Source organism: Hyperoodon ampullatus (genome assembly GCF_949752795.1).
Source record: "Hyperoodon ampullatus genome assembly, chromosome: 19".
Classification (NCBI taxonomy): Eukaryota; Metazoa; Chordata; class Mammalia; order Artiodactyla; family Ziphiidae; genus Hyperoodon; species Hyperoodon ampullatus.
The window spans coordinates 35776402-35792932 of NC_136932.1; the positions used below are offsets into that span (position 1 = coordinate 35776402).

The following is a 16531-nucleotide window of genomic DNA, read 5'->3' on the forward strand; positions in this document are numbered from 1 at the left end:
CATTGGTGTTCCTGATGCAAATATTTTGGCCAACTTCATACTTTTTGATTTACAGCACTATTTTGTGTTGGGCTTGAATGCAGGCTGTGTGGGGGGCTTGGACAGTCCCTGCTGTTAAAAGCTTTCTCCCGTGTTCTCTCCCCACGTGCCAGCACAGCCGCCGACAGCTCCAAGTGCTCCAGAACCCGCGGCACCTGGAGGGATGCTTTCTCCTGGGCTTTTAAAAAGAATTGACTGGATTTAAATTTTTCTACACGGAGATAGAAAAATTGACCAAGTGTCTTTATCCTGATACCCCACTGCCTGCTCAGCACCAGCGTGAGAGAGAAGCCCAGCGGTGGTTGCTGTCTGACATTTCAGCAGGCGAAAGGTCAGGGACTGCACTTGAGGGAAAGCCACAACCTCTGCATTCCGGATCTCTGCGCATTCATCGAGGCTCTCGTCCATCCTGGTGGACGCATTGGCTCCTTGCCTCAAAGGGGGAATGTGAAGCTGGGAAAGAAGCAGTCCATGGAGAAGCTCCAAGCCGCAGAACAGACTGCATGAAATTCTCAGCTGTCAACTCCCAGTCCAGGCACCCTCCTGCCCTTGGAGTGGCCCCCTTCCCCGCCAGTGTCTAGCTCTGGAGAGGAAGATGGAGAAAGGCACATTTCCAGGGGCTTCTGAGAGCTGCTTTCTGAATTGTGAGCACCAAGAACATGTAGGGGGTGATGGGAGGTAGGATGAATGTTATAATCAGAGCCCGTGAAAACAGAGAATAAACTGATTGCTAATTCTAAATTAATTGTTAATTCTTCCAGCTCACCTTCGTTTTGGATTCTTAGAACATGGTTTGCCCTGGGAGGCTGAAATTTTTACCTTTTTATTTGGAAAAGCCCATAATCAACCCAGACCAGAAAGAGTAAATGATAACTCTCCAACACTTGAAGCTTGGTTTAATCGCCTGTTGTGAGAAAGGCACCAGATATTTGCTATGAAACTGAATATCTGTGGTAGGAGAACATTAATAATAAACACTATTCTAAGAGCTTTACATGTGGGCAGTTAGAACAGCATTCCTTCATTTAATGCCTACAAACATCCTAGGAACTGGGTACCACTATCATCACTCTCATCTCCTTTGCACACACGGGGAGAGTGAGGTGGAGAGAGGTTAAATTACTTGTCCAGGGCGCCCAGGTAATAAGTGGCAGAGTTAGAATTCAAATCCAGAGTCCATGTTCTCAGCCTCTATATGATACTCCCTGATAGCTAGTCAGTTCTAAAAGACTGGTCTGCCTAACCTCAAATATGTTGTTTCTAGGTAAAGTACCTTTTATTTGGAGAAAACTAAGTAAAGAAAAGGTTGGGAATACACAAGGCTTAGAGAATAGGATGCCAAGACACCCCCAAACAGCACGAAGCTACAGCAGCCAACACCATGAGATGAATACTACTTCGGTTTCCTATCCCTAGATGTCAATTAGCCTTTGGTCTAACCTTCTACGGACAGCTCTGCGTTTCAGGGGTATGAAGATGTGATGGTTGGTACAGAGTGGTACATGCCTGTTCTGGAAAGTTTTTAAGAAGCCTAAAGGGATTCCTCCTACTCAAGCTTCTACAGCACAGCATCACTCCACCTACAAAACACACATCACCTTGCAAATTAAGGTACTTATACCTCCAGTTTTTCAAACTCAATCAGCAACTGCCCAAGAAATTAGGGATACATTCACTAACTCAAAAAACAACAGCTCAAAACATAGCCCAATCTCACCTGTCTCACTACCTGAAGCCCTCCTAAGGGGACTGACGCCTTTAGCAGAAAAAGGGAGAGATAACTAAGTAGTCTGATGCTTCTGTGTTAATTCTGACTTCAGCTGTTCTGTCTTCCAAATCTTTGCTGTTTAGCGTGGGTGTTAGCCTCAGCACACCCTCTTACCTGATCTTGGACCATTGCTCCGCCAAAAGCCCAGATGGCAGCAAACACAAAATAAAGCTCGTAGGTTTCCTTGGGGCAGTCTGCAGGGATGTTCTCATCGGTCAGCAGACACTCGAGAAGGTGGCACAGCGTCTGAACCATGCTCTGCTCTGGGATTGGAATTATCTTCTTAAATCTGCAAAGAGAGACACAGATATGCTCTAAAACACTGGATTCTTCCATCCTAGAGGCATTGTTGGACAGCTATGGAACCCTGTTGGTGTCTGTGGACTCACGATTTGACAAGTTCATGCAGTTTTGCAGCAGCAAAAACGTTGGTATTATAGAGGCCCATAGTGCTACTTAAGCTTTTGTTTCCATCAGCTGTTTGGAGGTCTGCTCCCTTTGCAAAGAAGGAAGGGACCGGAGCCCTCCTGAGATGATCCCTTTTCTCATCTTCCTTTCCTCTGATGCCCTCCCCGCGCTTCCCTTGTCTGAACATTGAGGACGCCCCCCACCCGCCCCGCCCCAGTCCTTGGGGAATGTAGGAAGCTGAAACAAAACGAGTAAATATCTCACAGTGTCACTGTTTCAATTGTCAAAAATCACCTACAGAGCCAAGGTGGGTGCAATTCTGAGGCTGTTCCTCCACTCCTCCAGCTCAGAGGAGTGCCCTCAGTTCAAACACATTGAAAATGTTTTCTCTGGGGCTAGAGTCTTGTCTGGGGGAGGCAGAGGGGGCCAGGACAGAAGGTGATTTACATGACTAAGTTCTGTCTTTCGTAAATATAGCTCTGTGACTATGTCTTGACCTGAATTTGTACTTTCAATCTTGGTTTAGAGGTCTTGGCTGAAAGGCAGGTATCCAGAGACACAAAGGTGCACCTACACCCAAGGGAGCAGGAACACACAGACACACAGACACATGCACAGGGCACTCTCATCCCACCAGGCGTACACACAGAGTGCACCACGGACCCATATACTCAACCCCTCCTGCCCTCGTCATCACCTCCCAGAGAGGATGAGCTCACAGGCCGCACAGAGGCAGGGTCCACTGTTATAAGATGAACAACACCATCAACAGACATCTTAGAAGTCATTTGCCAGCACTGGGCTTCGGAGTTTCATGGCGTTCCATCCTCTTCAGTGTTTTGTGTTGTGTTGGTTTTGAGTCTGGCTGCAGTCCTTACAACAATGCTGTGAAGTGGTCTAAGAGTCTAGGCATTATTGTCCATGAGTAGTGAAGAAACTGAGTGCTTGGGAGGCTTTCCTTCATTTCTTCAATGCATATTTGTAACAGAATGTCAGAATGGAACTGCCCCAGGCTCAGTTTTGGATGAGGTGCTGACACAATACAGGCCAACTACTCTTCCAATTCCAAACTGAGATTCCAGACAACCTGGCCTCTGGTGCTCTCAAGGATTTATAGCCGCGGTCCCGAACATTTTTGGCACCAGGGACTGGTTTTATGAAAGACAATTTTTCCCCAGATGGGGGCGGGGAATAGCTCAGGCGGTAATGCGGGTGATGGGGAGAGACGGGGAGCGGCAGATGAAGCTTCGCTGGCTTATCTGCCAATCACCTCCTGCTGTGCGGTCCGGTTCCTAACAGGCTGTGGACCAGTAGCGGTCCGTGGCCTCGGGGTTGGGGACTCCTGGTTTATAGGATCAAAGTGGTAGATGCTGAAGGGGCTAGAAATGAGCACACAGGACTTTGGGGAGGGCTCTGGGTGTGCAACGAGTGCCCCTCCTACAGGGAAGGCAGGCGCTCACCCTGAACAGAGACCCTCAGAAAGGGGCTCCCTTAGGACCCAGGCTTGGAAATCCCTGAGGAGACCTGCTAACCTTGCAGTGCAGGGTCAGAGGGTGCTCGCTGGGGCACTAACCCTGGAGTCCAGGTATGGCCGTGAGCATGTGGGCTTGTTTAGATACTGGTGAAGGGGTCCAACCTGGAGGGTTTGTGTGAGGAGCTGTACGCGAGAGAGGCATTTACTTGCTTCAAGGGAAGGCATACTGGGGATCTCCAGGGATGGGAGGGGTCCAAGTGACCCACAGAGGCTTCCAAAGAGTCATTTCCAAACCTGCCACAGCTGGGGTAAATGAGGTCACACCAGGTCCCTCATGAAGGCCTTTCCTGCCCATCACTCTCTTCCCTGTGTCCCCCCCTTCAACCCTGAGGGGTGAGAAGCTACAACTGGTAAGGGGGCGACTGGTAGAATAAGGACAGAAATCAAGAACACCGTCCTTTCCCACTGTAGGTGGAGGGCTATGTGGGCAGTGGGAGAGTTTGTATGTTTTTTCAATTTTCACTGCCTCTTTTTAAATTTTTCGCGTGTGCATGTGCACGTGTGTGTGTGTGAGATTGTGTGACTAGAAGTGATGAGATGCATTTTTATTACTGAAGAAAGACCAGTAAAATCAGCAATGTTGACCTAGATTTCATCCAGGGGCAGAAGGAGAACATAAAATGTTTTTGAAGGAACAGTGGGAGACAAAATAAAGTTGTTTATAATCACCCCTTACGAGCCCTGCTTGTTCAATATAAAAATTACTGTGTGTTGGCATTGCTTCATCGTGACGGGGCTACAGAAAGCTGGCATTACAATACGGTGATGAATAAAATAGAAGTAGGACTTTTCAGTGAGTGTCTTGTCACTACCAGCTGAGGCACTGAGTGAGCGCCATGGGACCTCGGTTCCCACATCTGCAGGATGGTCGGCCCTCATAAGGATATTGTGAGAATTACATGAAGGAAACCCAGAGCAGGCACCCTCAACCACAGCTATGGGTTTTTCCTTGATAACCACGGGGCTCAGAGACTGGTGGCGGGGGGATGTTTCTCTGGATGGACTTAATACAGTCTTTAAAGCTTGTTTCAGAGGTTGTGCTTGCACACGAGCACACACGTGTGTACACACACACACACACACACACACGAGTTTGGTATCTCTTGTTCTAAATGCCCAGAGTGGGAAATGGCCGAATTTTTAGTTAAGGATAAATTGGACAAGTGTCTCAGCAAACCTTAAAGAATAGGGGATGCTATTTTCCTAAAACCTCCCCCTTTGTTGCCACTTTAACTCTTTGCAGCCCTTGTCTATTTGAGACACTAACCACGACTGCCTACTTCCAGACTCTTGCTGCCACGGCTGCTTTATCTCATTAGATGCCAGGACCACAGAGCTCACAAGCCACAAGGGGTTAAAGGCTTTTTAAAGGCTTTATGAAAACGCTGAAGTTTGGAAAAATAATTATTAACCCTGAAGTATAAAACTTACAAAATCAAAACTAATAAATGTTTAATATCTGAAAACATATCACTATGTCAACTATTCAACTGTGACTCAGTTTTTACTTACATAAAATTCTTTCTTAACACGGTGGATTTTGATGGGGGAGGGCGGGGCACATGAAGAAAGAGTGCCTCAGGCCATTTTGCCCTGGGAGCTCTCCCTTCATCTCTGCGCCACGCTTGCAAGCATTTGCCATCCTGTGTTTCTCAGGCCAATGAATAAGGAGTTGGGAATCATTTTGAGTGACAGACTTTATTTCCAGGAAACATCAAACTGACTCTGTTTGTTGAACATTCAGGAACTGAGGATCTCTGAGTCACGTTACCTTCACAGCACCAGCTTCTGATGGTGCAACCGGGCTGAACAACAGGGCTGAGTACCTGATTCGTTGAATGATGCGTCAAATGGCAAAGAAAGAGAATGTAAAACAAAAGCAGGTTCCAAACAGCGGAACCCTTCTCTGCAGACACGTATAATATTCTTGCTATAATACGTATCCTTTTGGTTAAGAGCAATTACTATTTTGTTTATGTGGTAAGTGGTCAGGGCTTGTTGCTTTTACTTTTGCAAACCCATTGGAGGAAGAGTGAAATCTTAGGGTCCAGAGGGGCAGGACTGGTCAAATGATGCATTATACCCAATCCTGTATCATCTAGGCCATGGATGCCCACAGCCAGGAACAGGAAGTGGGCCCCTTGTGTTGCTGACAGGTGTCATCTTCACCTCTAGGCCTGTTGATCTGGCCTGTATCAAGTGTAGGAGGGCCAGCTGTGTGCCCTGCGAAGCAGAGGGTTTCAGGATTGCTGTCTCTGCTACCACAACCCGCGGCCTCCTCCAGACACACCCTCACAGCCCTCCAAAAAGTCCTTTACATCTCTCTCCTCTTCACTCACCTCGTTTCCTGCCTGAACTGACAACAGGCATCCCATCGCCATCCTAACGTGTGTTCCCTTCTGCCATCTGCCACACCCGGGGTGGAATGCCTAGGGACATCTGACTTTGGGGACAGGACAGAACATCAGCGGGACATCAGGTATGAGCCAACAGGCTCTTTATTGCTTGTTACCTTCCTTACCCCTTGGCCTACCTGGTTCTGAGTGTGTCTAAGCAGGCTGGAAGATACTTGTCAAACAGAAAGGTTAGGGTGGCTCTCTCTGTCTGGATCTCCCTCTTGTTGATCCAGCTGCTCACAGGAGGGTTCCACCCCAGGTCTGCAGGGTTGATGTACAGGATCCCTGGGAGCGTAGAGGATACAGCTTAGTGACATTTCCATAGATCTCAGGATATTCTTCGTCCCAGAGAGTTATTTTCTCTGTTTAGAAAATGTACTGAAGGCTGGGCTTGAAAAGAACAGAGATCTGGCCGAGGTCTGAGAGGGCAAATGGGTTTGCTATTGGGATCAACTCCGACTGACTGATAATAGCTGATGGAAAGCAGTGTTGAGAAGGATCCTGAGGCCAAGTCTAGGCTCAGGAGGAAAGCAGGCTGTGATTGATTAGCAATACTTGTCATGGTGAGGAAGGGTGCAGATCGCATGGTGGCCCCTAAAAGGATGGAACCGTGTCCCACCCAGGAAAGTTAACGTATAAAGTTATTATTTTCCACCAGGATGTGGTGAGAAATTGCAATGCTCAATCATCTTCATTAGCCTTCATGGAGGCTAGAACTGGCCTGAAAGTAGCCTAATTCGAGGCACTTACGTGCAGAGGACCGTTGTTCAGCTCAGGGGCCAATCCCTTCCCATTACCGTAACATTTCTGAATTGAGATGCTCACATGGTCCTGGCTGTAGAGCACTGGCTCACCTTCGTGGGTGTGGATTAGGGCTGAGAATCAGGCCGGGGTTTTGGATGATCAATGTCTGGCTCCTGCTTGGAGCTTCCTTCAGAGCCAGCGACGTCATATGTATCACTAGAGGCACCCGTTTTCAACTGAGCAGTTGTGGTTTTTCCTTTCATGGGCCATACCTGCTCTGGAGACAGTGGCTGGCGTGGCCGTGCACAGGTGGCTGATCTCAAAGAGGAGCCTCATTGTGGGATTCAGAGGGATCCTCTCGTTGCTCGCCAGGGTCAGCACCTGGACACAGGGTGAGGGACACGGCAGGTGGGGAGGAGTTAGGTCACATGGCCAGCTAGGGGGAGTTAGGCTATTATTCCTGATAGGAATTAGGATGATTATTTTCTTCTTTGTGATTATAAATATTTTCTAAATTTTCTGCAACAATCCTCTCTCTCTCCTTCTGTAGCCCCTTTACCTCCATCCCTGTTGTGTGTATTGAATCAGGAAAAAAGCTACCTAAAAAGTTTAAGTGGATGTCAATGATTTGAATGAACTAGACCACAATGAAAAAGTAGGATAATTAAAGGAAAAGAGCTCAGGTTTCATACAACCCCTGTTTCTTTTGGAAGAGCACACACTTATTCTAATGATTCTGTAAACGTTGAAACTATCGTTAAAATGTTTAACCTAGATGTGCTTTATGAACAAGTTTAGAAACAGTTCCCAGCTTAACAGCCACTTTATTGGCATTCAGTTTTCATTGTTTATAAAAAATAAAACACATTCTCCATGGATAAAGACTGGTCACCACTGAGGATGCATGACAGGCTCAGAATGTTTCTGATCCTCAGTTTCCTTATTTATAAACAAAGAAGAAAAATGTTTTAAAGATTTGAATAAATGATTTCAGATTCTTTTCAGCTCTAAATATTGAATTAACCTGCATGCAGAAGATTCTGAAGGAAATTACAACAATACTAAAAACATGGGCGTGATGGCAGTGCCACTGAAGAAAGTGAAAGTTGCTCTATGGGATGAATCAGTTCTAAGACGTCTACTGAAGATACCGGTGAGTGAAATCAGGATCTTGAAGAGTTATCTGCTATCTGCACTCCATGTTCACTGGAGCATTATTTATAATAGCCAAGATGTAGAAACAACCTAAGTGTCTGTTGATGGAGGAATGGATAAAGAAAATGTGATACACACACACACACACACACACACACACAGTGGAGTTCATTCAGCCATAAAAAGAAGGAAATCCTTCTCCAGGTTCATCCATGACAACATGGATGGATCTGGAGAGTGTTATGGTATGTGAAATGTCAGACAGAGAAAGACAAATGCTATATGATCTCCTTATATGTGGAATCTTAAAAAAATAAACTCATAGAAACAGAGGGTAGGTTGGTGGTTTCCAGGGATGGGGGTGTGGGGCAGGCAGAGGAAATGCGTGAAGGTGGTCAAAGGGTACAAACTTCCAGTTACAAGATGAATAACGTCATGTACAGCATGGTGACTAGAGTTAATAATACTGTACTGTGTACTTGAAAGTTGCTAAGAGTAGATCTTAGAAGTTCTCACCCCCCCCACACACACACGTAATTATGTGAGGTAATGGAGGTGTTAACTAACCTTGTGGTAACCATTTTGCAATATATATTTCAAATCATCACGTTGTACCACTTACAAAGTGTTATATATCAATTATATATTGACAATGTTATATGTCAGTTATATCTCAATAAAGCAGGAAAAAATAAAGACAGCAGTAATGATTCCTTGCTCGGGGCCAGTCCTGTGTGGAATCAAGGTTTCCAGATGTGCCTAGGGACTGGTTTCATTGATGATTAGGGATGACATGGGGTCCCCTTCCCCCTTGGTACCTTGTTATCATCCATGACAGTGTTCAGAGACTCGATCCACATTGGATCTATGTCGCCATCCAGTAGAATCCACTTGGGCCCATCATGGGTGATGTTGGAAAGCTCCCGCATGATGGAAGAGAACAATCCTAAGAGGAACCATGGATATCTTAATTTCCAGGTCACCATCAATCTTCTTCCTCTTAAAACAGCCTTTTCCTACCAGCTACAACACTCAGAAGGAGGTGTACATAGGCAAGTCAGAACTGGCTTTGTAACTTACGCTATTAAGAATCTGACCACTCCCAAGGTTCCACCCTCTCTGTGCTCTGGCCCAGCTTTTTGTAAGAACAGCAGCAACAGCAAAACAAGAAGGAAACCTGATGGTACTGCTTTTTAACTGACAAGGGACCCAGTGAACCATTTCAACAGGCAACTGTGACGTGATGGAATTACATAAAACCTTCTTAGGTAAGGTTTTCATCCTTTGAAACTGCAGCCTGGGAAAATCCTGCCAAACGCAGGCTTTGAGAGAAGGCCCTATGTGATTCTAGTTGGCATTACATGAAATTTATCTCTTAATTTGGATAGAATTGATTTTTTATAATACTAAGCTTTCCCAAACAATAATATGGTATGTCTTTTCATTTATTCAAATATTGTTTTATGTTCCTTAATAAATTTTTACAGCATTTTCAATGTATCTCTTTGGCTAAGTGTATCCCTAAACATTTCAGTTCTTATTGTTATTGTGAATGGAATTTTTTTTCCTGACTTTCAGTTTTAGTTGACTACTGCTAGTATAGAAAAAAGCTTTCAAATTTTGTGTATTTTATTTTATACTTAGTTACCTTTAATACATTTTCTTATTAGTTCTAGTGATTTTTCAATACTGTCTCTAGAGTTTTATAGGTATAAAGTGGTATAATCACCAAAATAATAATTATCTCCTTTCCTCCAATTTATAAGATGTATTCCATTTTCCTGTCTTACTGCATTTTCCAGAATCCCACCAAGCAAATCTGAATAATAATGTTGGTAATAGGTCTCCTTGGCTTATTTCTGGTTTTAATGGAATTGGCTTTATTTTCTCATCATTCAGAATGCTCTTTTTTTCCTTTTGGCTTTAGGTAAAGAGTATTAATTGCATTTAAGGGATTTCCTTCTATTCCTATTTTACTTAGAATTTTTAAAATTAGGAATGGCTACTGAGTTTTTAGCATCTATTTATTGATCAAAGTATTTTATCCTTTAATTTGTCAATGCTTTATGTTAATACTTTAAAAGTAATTGATTTGTCCTTACATTCCTGGAACAGATGCTACTTGGTCAGAATGTATTATTCTTTTGAGATACTGATAGATTTTAGTTACTGATATTTTATTCAGAATTTCTAAATCTATATTAATAAGTGAAATTGGGCTATTGTTTTTGGTTCTGCACAAAGGTTGATATCAGATTATTTTGGCTTCATAAAATGAATTAAGAGGTGTCCTTTTATGATTTTGGAATTATCTTTATTTTATTCAGCTACTATTTTAAAATTTTCCTTTTCATTACTTTTTCTACTTCTTATTGAGTAAATTTTTTAATTCTTTTTTTTTCCAATAAGTTTTTATTGGAGTATAGTTACTTTACAATGTTGTGTTAGTTCTTATTGAGTAAATTTTGTAAAATTATATTTTGCTAGTGGATCATCTATTTCTTCTAGTTTTTTGAATATGTATCATATATGTCTCTTCCATTTTAATCTTGTCTATATCTACTGTTATATCTTCTTTCTAATTCCTAATCTTACATACTTTTACTCTCTCTTTCCCCCATTAATCATGCTCACAATGGACTTATTGGTCTTTACAAAGAACCAGTATTTATATTTATTTATCCTTCCTATATTTTTTTGTTCCTTCCCACTAATTTCAGCTTTTATCTGTATTCGTTTCTTCCCAGTTTTCTTCAGGTTTAGTTTATTACTCTTTGAATAATTTCTTAGGATGGATACTGATTTCCTTTATTTCTAGCCTACCTTCTGTAATTATTTAGAGTTGAGTTTTTCCTTTTTGGCTTTAGATGTGTCCCAGAGGTTTCTGTATGAAGTATTCTTCTTTATATTGCTTCCAAGAGGGGTTGCAATTTAATTTTCCCTTTAATCCAGGGCTTACTGTTTCTTGATTGCAAATAGTAAAATTATTTTTGGTCATTTTCTTGCTATTTGTTTCTAATTCTATTGTATTAGTTTCAAACAAGAGGTGTGAAAATTGATACTTTTGAATTCATTACAATTTCTTCTGTGCCCAACTAAACTTTAATTTTTTGGAAATGTTCCATGAGCCTACCAAGAAAGGAATATTTTCTATTTACAAGATGCAAAGTTCTATATCAGCGTGTTACACTGAGTTTGATGGATGCATTTCCTAATTCTTCTATGTCTATACTTATTTTTCTGTCTACTGAATCTTTCTAATTTTGAAAAAGGTGTATTAATATAATCCACTATATGTCTACTTTTATCAAGTTCTCTTAAAATGTTTTAAAGAGTTATATTCCACTTACTTGAAAGTTCTCATTTAGTGAATACAGATTTATGATTATTATAAATCTTTTTCAATTTCTCCATATTTAATGTGTATATTTAATAAAACTTTAATTAAAATTCCAACACTGTTTAAAATTTGAATATTATGTGAGCTTAAATTTAATATGGAATAAGAAGTGCCTAAGACTAGCCGAGAAATTACAGAAAAATATCGAGGACGGATTTACCTCATCAGACATGAAAATGATATAAAATGATTATAACCTAGATAGAATGACATTAGTATAGGATTAGATAAACAGGTGAGTGGAACAAAACAGAAAACCCAGAATCAGATGTCAATACAATTGGCCCTCTGTATCTGTGAGTTTCGCTTCCGTGGATTCAACCAGCCATGGATCGAAAATATTCAGAAAAAAACAATTCTAGAAAGTTCCAAAAAACAAACTTGAATTTGCCACACACTAGCAACTGTTTATATAGCATTTACACTTGCAACTATTTATACAACATTTACATTGTATTAGGTGTTATTAGTAATCTAGAGATGATTTAAAGTATATGGGAGGATGTGCATAGGATAATGCAAATACAATGCCATTTTATATGAGGTCTTGAGCATCCATGGATTTTGGTATCCATAGGAGTTCCTGGAACCAATCCCTCATGGATACCAAGGGACAACTGCATATATGACAATTTAAATTAAGAGGGAAAGGACAGTTTACTTAATAAATGGTGCTGTCACAATCAATTATCCATCTGGAAGGAAATAAAGTTGATTTTCTACCTTACCTCATACTAAGCCCCAAAATAAATTCTAGATGAATAAAAAATGTTAATGTGAAAAGAACCTTTTAGACCAAATGTATGATACTATATAGCTTAAAGTTAGAAAGAGTTATAAACCAAATAGGAATTTCAGGTGCTAAAAAGACTAGACAGACATATTTCCTTCTTAAAAAGTGCATGGTAAACATGCCATGAAGTGTCTGTAGACAAATGGCAGACAGCGAAAAACCATTAGTGGTGAATGTAACAGATACAGGGTTAATGTCTTTGGTATATAAAACAATTCTTACAAACTGATAAGAAAATCATAAGGAGGAATAAAATTACAAAAGAGCCAATTACTAAGACCAATAAGAAGGAAAGTATATTAAGCCTCATTAATAGTGAAATAAAAATTAGAGAGGCTGCTCATTAAATCCCACTGTTCTAGGCCTCTGATGGAGGGTCCTAAATTAGAGGAATCCAGGCAGTTTGGCCCTGATTGGGATGACTACTAACGTTGGGGTGTTAGGATGGAGCTGAGATTTCCTCATTCCAGAAGCCACATTTATTTTAGAAAGAGGTCCTATCAGCTCATAGAGAGTTCTCTCCATTTTCTCTTCTGCTCTCTCCCAGTGACAGCAGACACTTTCCAACATCTACCAGTGATTTTTAATTCTTTGAAGGTGAGGCTGAGGTCAGCACTGAGTGAGCATGGGTTTGCTGTGGAAGGGACCGTGGTTCTAGGATCCTCCTGAGACGAGTTTTCTGTAGCAGCTTCCCCATCACTCCTGGGGCAGTGCTGATAGGGAGGTACCCTCTGAGGGATGCTAGACTGAACTGCTCCTTTCAGAATGAGCGGTGGGCTTCCCTATCCTACCCACGTCTTAGACCCTCTGCCAGGCAACATAAAGACTCCATGACTTGCGTTCCAGAATCACGAAACTGTACCTGAGAATGCCTGCCTTGCTTTATCCTTTTTAAGGGCCCTCTCTCAAGAGGCAGCTGAAGAGTTCCCAAGGAAAGAGACTATCCCAAGGGCTGAGGTTCCCCTCCAAGCCAAAATCGGTTTCCTTTCTTTGATTCTTTCCACCTTCTTTTCTAACCCGATACAGATCAGCCCAATGTTCCCTCCTCTGCATTCACCCTACTGCATTCTCTTCTGCCTAAGGGGATGAGTTAGTCGTATCCCGCTCTCACCATCCTTCCATTCTCGTGTGGCCGGATTGATGATGCCAAAGAGTTCATCGCTGGTGACTGCTTTGGGGTTGAGGTCAGTCCAGACGGGGCGGCGTTTCATGATCTGGTAGGTCTTGTGCAAGGACCTCAGCACCTGCGACTTGCCAGTTCCCGCGCTGCCCACCACGAACACGGAGTGCCGCACAGCCAGAAGCTCCTCCAGTTGGACCACCTGGGAGACATGGAATTCAGCCAGAGTGACCAGCCTGTCACTCGCCCACGTCCCAACTGCTCTTCTGTGAGCCAGACTGGTATCTGAAGTGAGACCTGAGGTCAACACAGGAAGGGTTACTCCCCCCAAGATGTGATGGGGTCGTAAATGTAGGGGCAACATGATTCATTTATTCACTTATTCATCATTCCATCCTATAATTATTAGTCACAACAAAGTGCTAGGGAGTGTGCCTGGTGAGGGAGATTCAGAGATGACTCTCCGGCCCTCCATCATCTCACAGACTGATGGAGAAGCAAGTCATGTTGACAAATTATTATCATGTAAGGTGATAATGCTATAGCTGATGTATTTATTAAGAGCTATGGGAGAAGACAGGAAGAAACAATTGATTTTGTATAGATAAATGGAACACAAAAGGCTTCACAGAGAAGGGGGCATTTGAACTGGGGCTTCAGGGATGAGTAGGAGTTTGCCAAGAAGATGAACAGGAAGGATATTCCAGGCAGAGGAAACAGCACAAACAAAGGCTTGTGGTGTGACAGAGCATGACATGGTTGGCCAGATGGTTTGATGAGGGCTGGAGTCAAGGAGCTCCTTGAGGACAATGATACAATTGAAGGTATCATCACTCTTGTTCTAGTTTGCCTCCAGGCTCACCTTTCTACACTGTTGTACACTTACTGGAATGAAAATCTGATCAAGTCACTGCCATCACGTTGTCCCTTCAGTGGTTCTCCATAGTTTTAGTGATGAAATCCCAAATTCCTACACTGGTTTACAAGGTCCTTTTGCACCTTGGCCCAAAACAGCTTCCAGTTTTATCTCTCATCCCTCAGCACACACATACCAGGTAGACAATTTCTTGGAGCTCTTTAATGATTCTCCTTCCTGTGCCTGGGCCTTTAACACACCGTGCCTTCTGTTCAGAAGTGATCCCGTCTCCTGCCTTCTTCTGGCCAGCCCCTACACACGCTGCAGCCTGGGGTAGGTGTCCCATACCTACATCCTGCATCCTAGCACTTACCAATATTGCAATGGTTACTTTTCTGTCTGCCTACTAGATTATCAGCTACTCGAAGGCAGGCAGGACAGGGCTTTTATTGATATTTCTCTATTTTCAGTGTCTAGCAGAGAATCTGGCAGAGACCAAGTGCTGAAGAAATATTTGCTGGAAATGTGAAGGATGGGGACTTCCCTGGTGACACAGTGTTAAGAATCCACCTGCCAATGCAGGGGACACAGGTTCAGCCCTGTTCCAGGAAGATCCCGCATGCCACGGAGCAACTAAGTCCACGAGCCACAACTACTGAAGCCCGCATGCCTAGAGCCTGTGCTCCACAAGAGAAGCCACTGCAATGAGAAGCCTGTGTACCACAACGAAGAGTAGTCCCTGCTCGCTGCAACTAGAGAAAGCCTGCGCACAGCAATGAAGACCCAATGCAGCGAAAAACAAGCAAACAGACAAACAAATAAATAATTTTTTTTTAAATGTGAAGGATGGCTGGAAAGGTTGGATGACCCCTATCAGGAAAGGTGTTGCATATCATGAACTAAAACATTTGAACTTTAATGTAGATCAGGTTTCCTCATACTTTATACTATAAATCCTTAATAGCTGAGGAAAGTGAACTGAAGAGGAAATGTGCTAAAATGTTGACAGGGTAGCGGGACAACAGAAAGTTTTTTCCCCAAACATTTTATTTATTCTACATTTAAAAAATTACACTATTATATATAAAACAGATAACCAACAAGGACCTACTGTATAGCACAGGGAACTATACTCAGTATTTTATAACCGCTTATAAGGGAAAAGAATCTGAGAGAGTATATATATATATATATATATATATATATATTCAGATATACGTATCTGAATCACTGTTCTGTACACCTGAAACTAACACGACATTGTAAATCAACTATACTTCAATAAAATTTTTAAAAACTAAAGCAAATTAATTAATTTAAAATGACTCCTATATTTTAAAAAATTTAATTGACAGGAATGTTAAAAAGAATTCCAGAATTGTACAACAAGGGAATTAGGAGAGTGGTACCACTTATAAGAAGAGAGTAATATAAAGGGAGCTGATAAATGGCTCTTTGGGGAAAAAGACAATTAGCTTCCGTTGTGGAAGGATAATTTATTGGGATACTGAGTTTTGCTTTCCATAGCATCAATATCTTTTTCTCCTCCATCCCAAGCTATTGCTGTTCCTCTGATTCAAACCCCCAAATCACCCAAAAGAGATTCTCAATCCTGGCTCTTGTTTTCAGCTTTCAGGGACTCAATGCAGGATCTTCCCAGATAAAACTGAGGGAAGTGATCAGGAAGGGTCTCTGAGGAGCTGACATCTAAGCTAACATATGAATGAAAAAGAGTCAGCCATGGGAAGACCAGTGGTAGAGCATTCCAGGTAGAGTGACAGTGAGTGCAAAAGCCTTAAGTTCAGCAGCAAGCTTGGAGGGCTCAGAGAACAGAAAAATAAAAAATAAAAAAAATTTAAAAAGCAAGAGGGAGCAGTATAAGATGAGATAAGAGAGGTAAGCAGGGGGCAGATATGCAGAAATTGATACTTGGAATTTTATTCTGAGTACAACAGAAAGCATTTGGAAGATTTTAAGCATGAAACTGACCTGAGGGTATTGCATTAAAATGGAGGAGGGCGGTGGGGTGGGGCGGAGAACAGGAGAGGTGGTGGCAGTGGATGGTGCTCTGGCTACTGAATGGAGACTGTATTATAAACCTAGGTTGTTTTTTTTTTTCCGTGAACTACTACTGACTGATTCCCTGATATCAGGAAGACTTAAAATTGCTTTCTAGTTCCATCAACTTCTTTTTGTTCAACAGCTGTATTGAGACATAATTCACATACCATAAAATTCACCCTTTTCCAGTGGCTTTTAGCATATTCACAGGATTATACAACCATCACCACGATACAACTTTAGAACATTTTCATCAA

General features: G+C 42.4%; 1 protein-coding gene across 1 annotated transcript in view; it reads right to left on the minus strand.

Moving 5' to 3' along the window:
- DNAH9 (dynein axonemal heavy chain 9) overlaps window positions 1–16531 on the minus strand; it is a gene marked incomplete at both ends in the record, with an annotated part of 297919 nt that overhangs the window by 145751 nt on the left and 135637 nt on the right. The window contains 5 exon segments of the mRNA XM_079725653.1: window positions 1922–2096; window positions 6283–6430; window positions 7162–7270; window positions 8863–8990; window positions 13349–13559. Of these exon segments, the coding sequence (XP_079581779.1) occupies window positions 1922–2096; window positions 6283–6430; window positions 7162–7270; window positions 8863–8990; window positions 13349–13559 (771 nt within the window).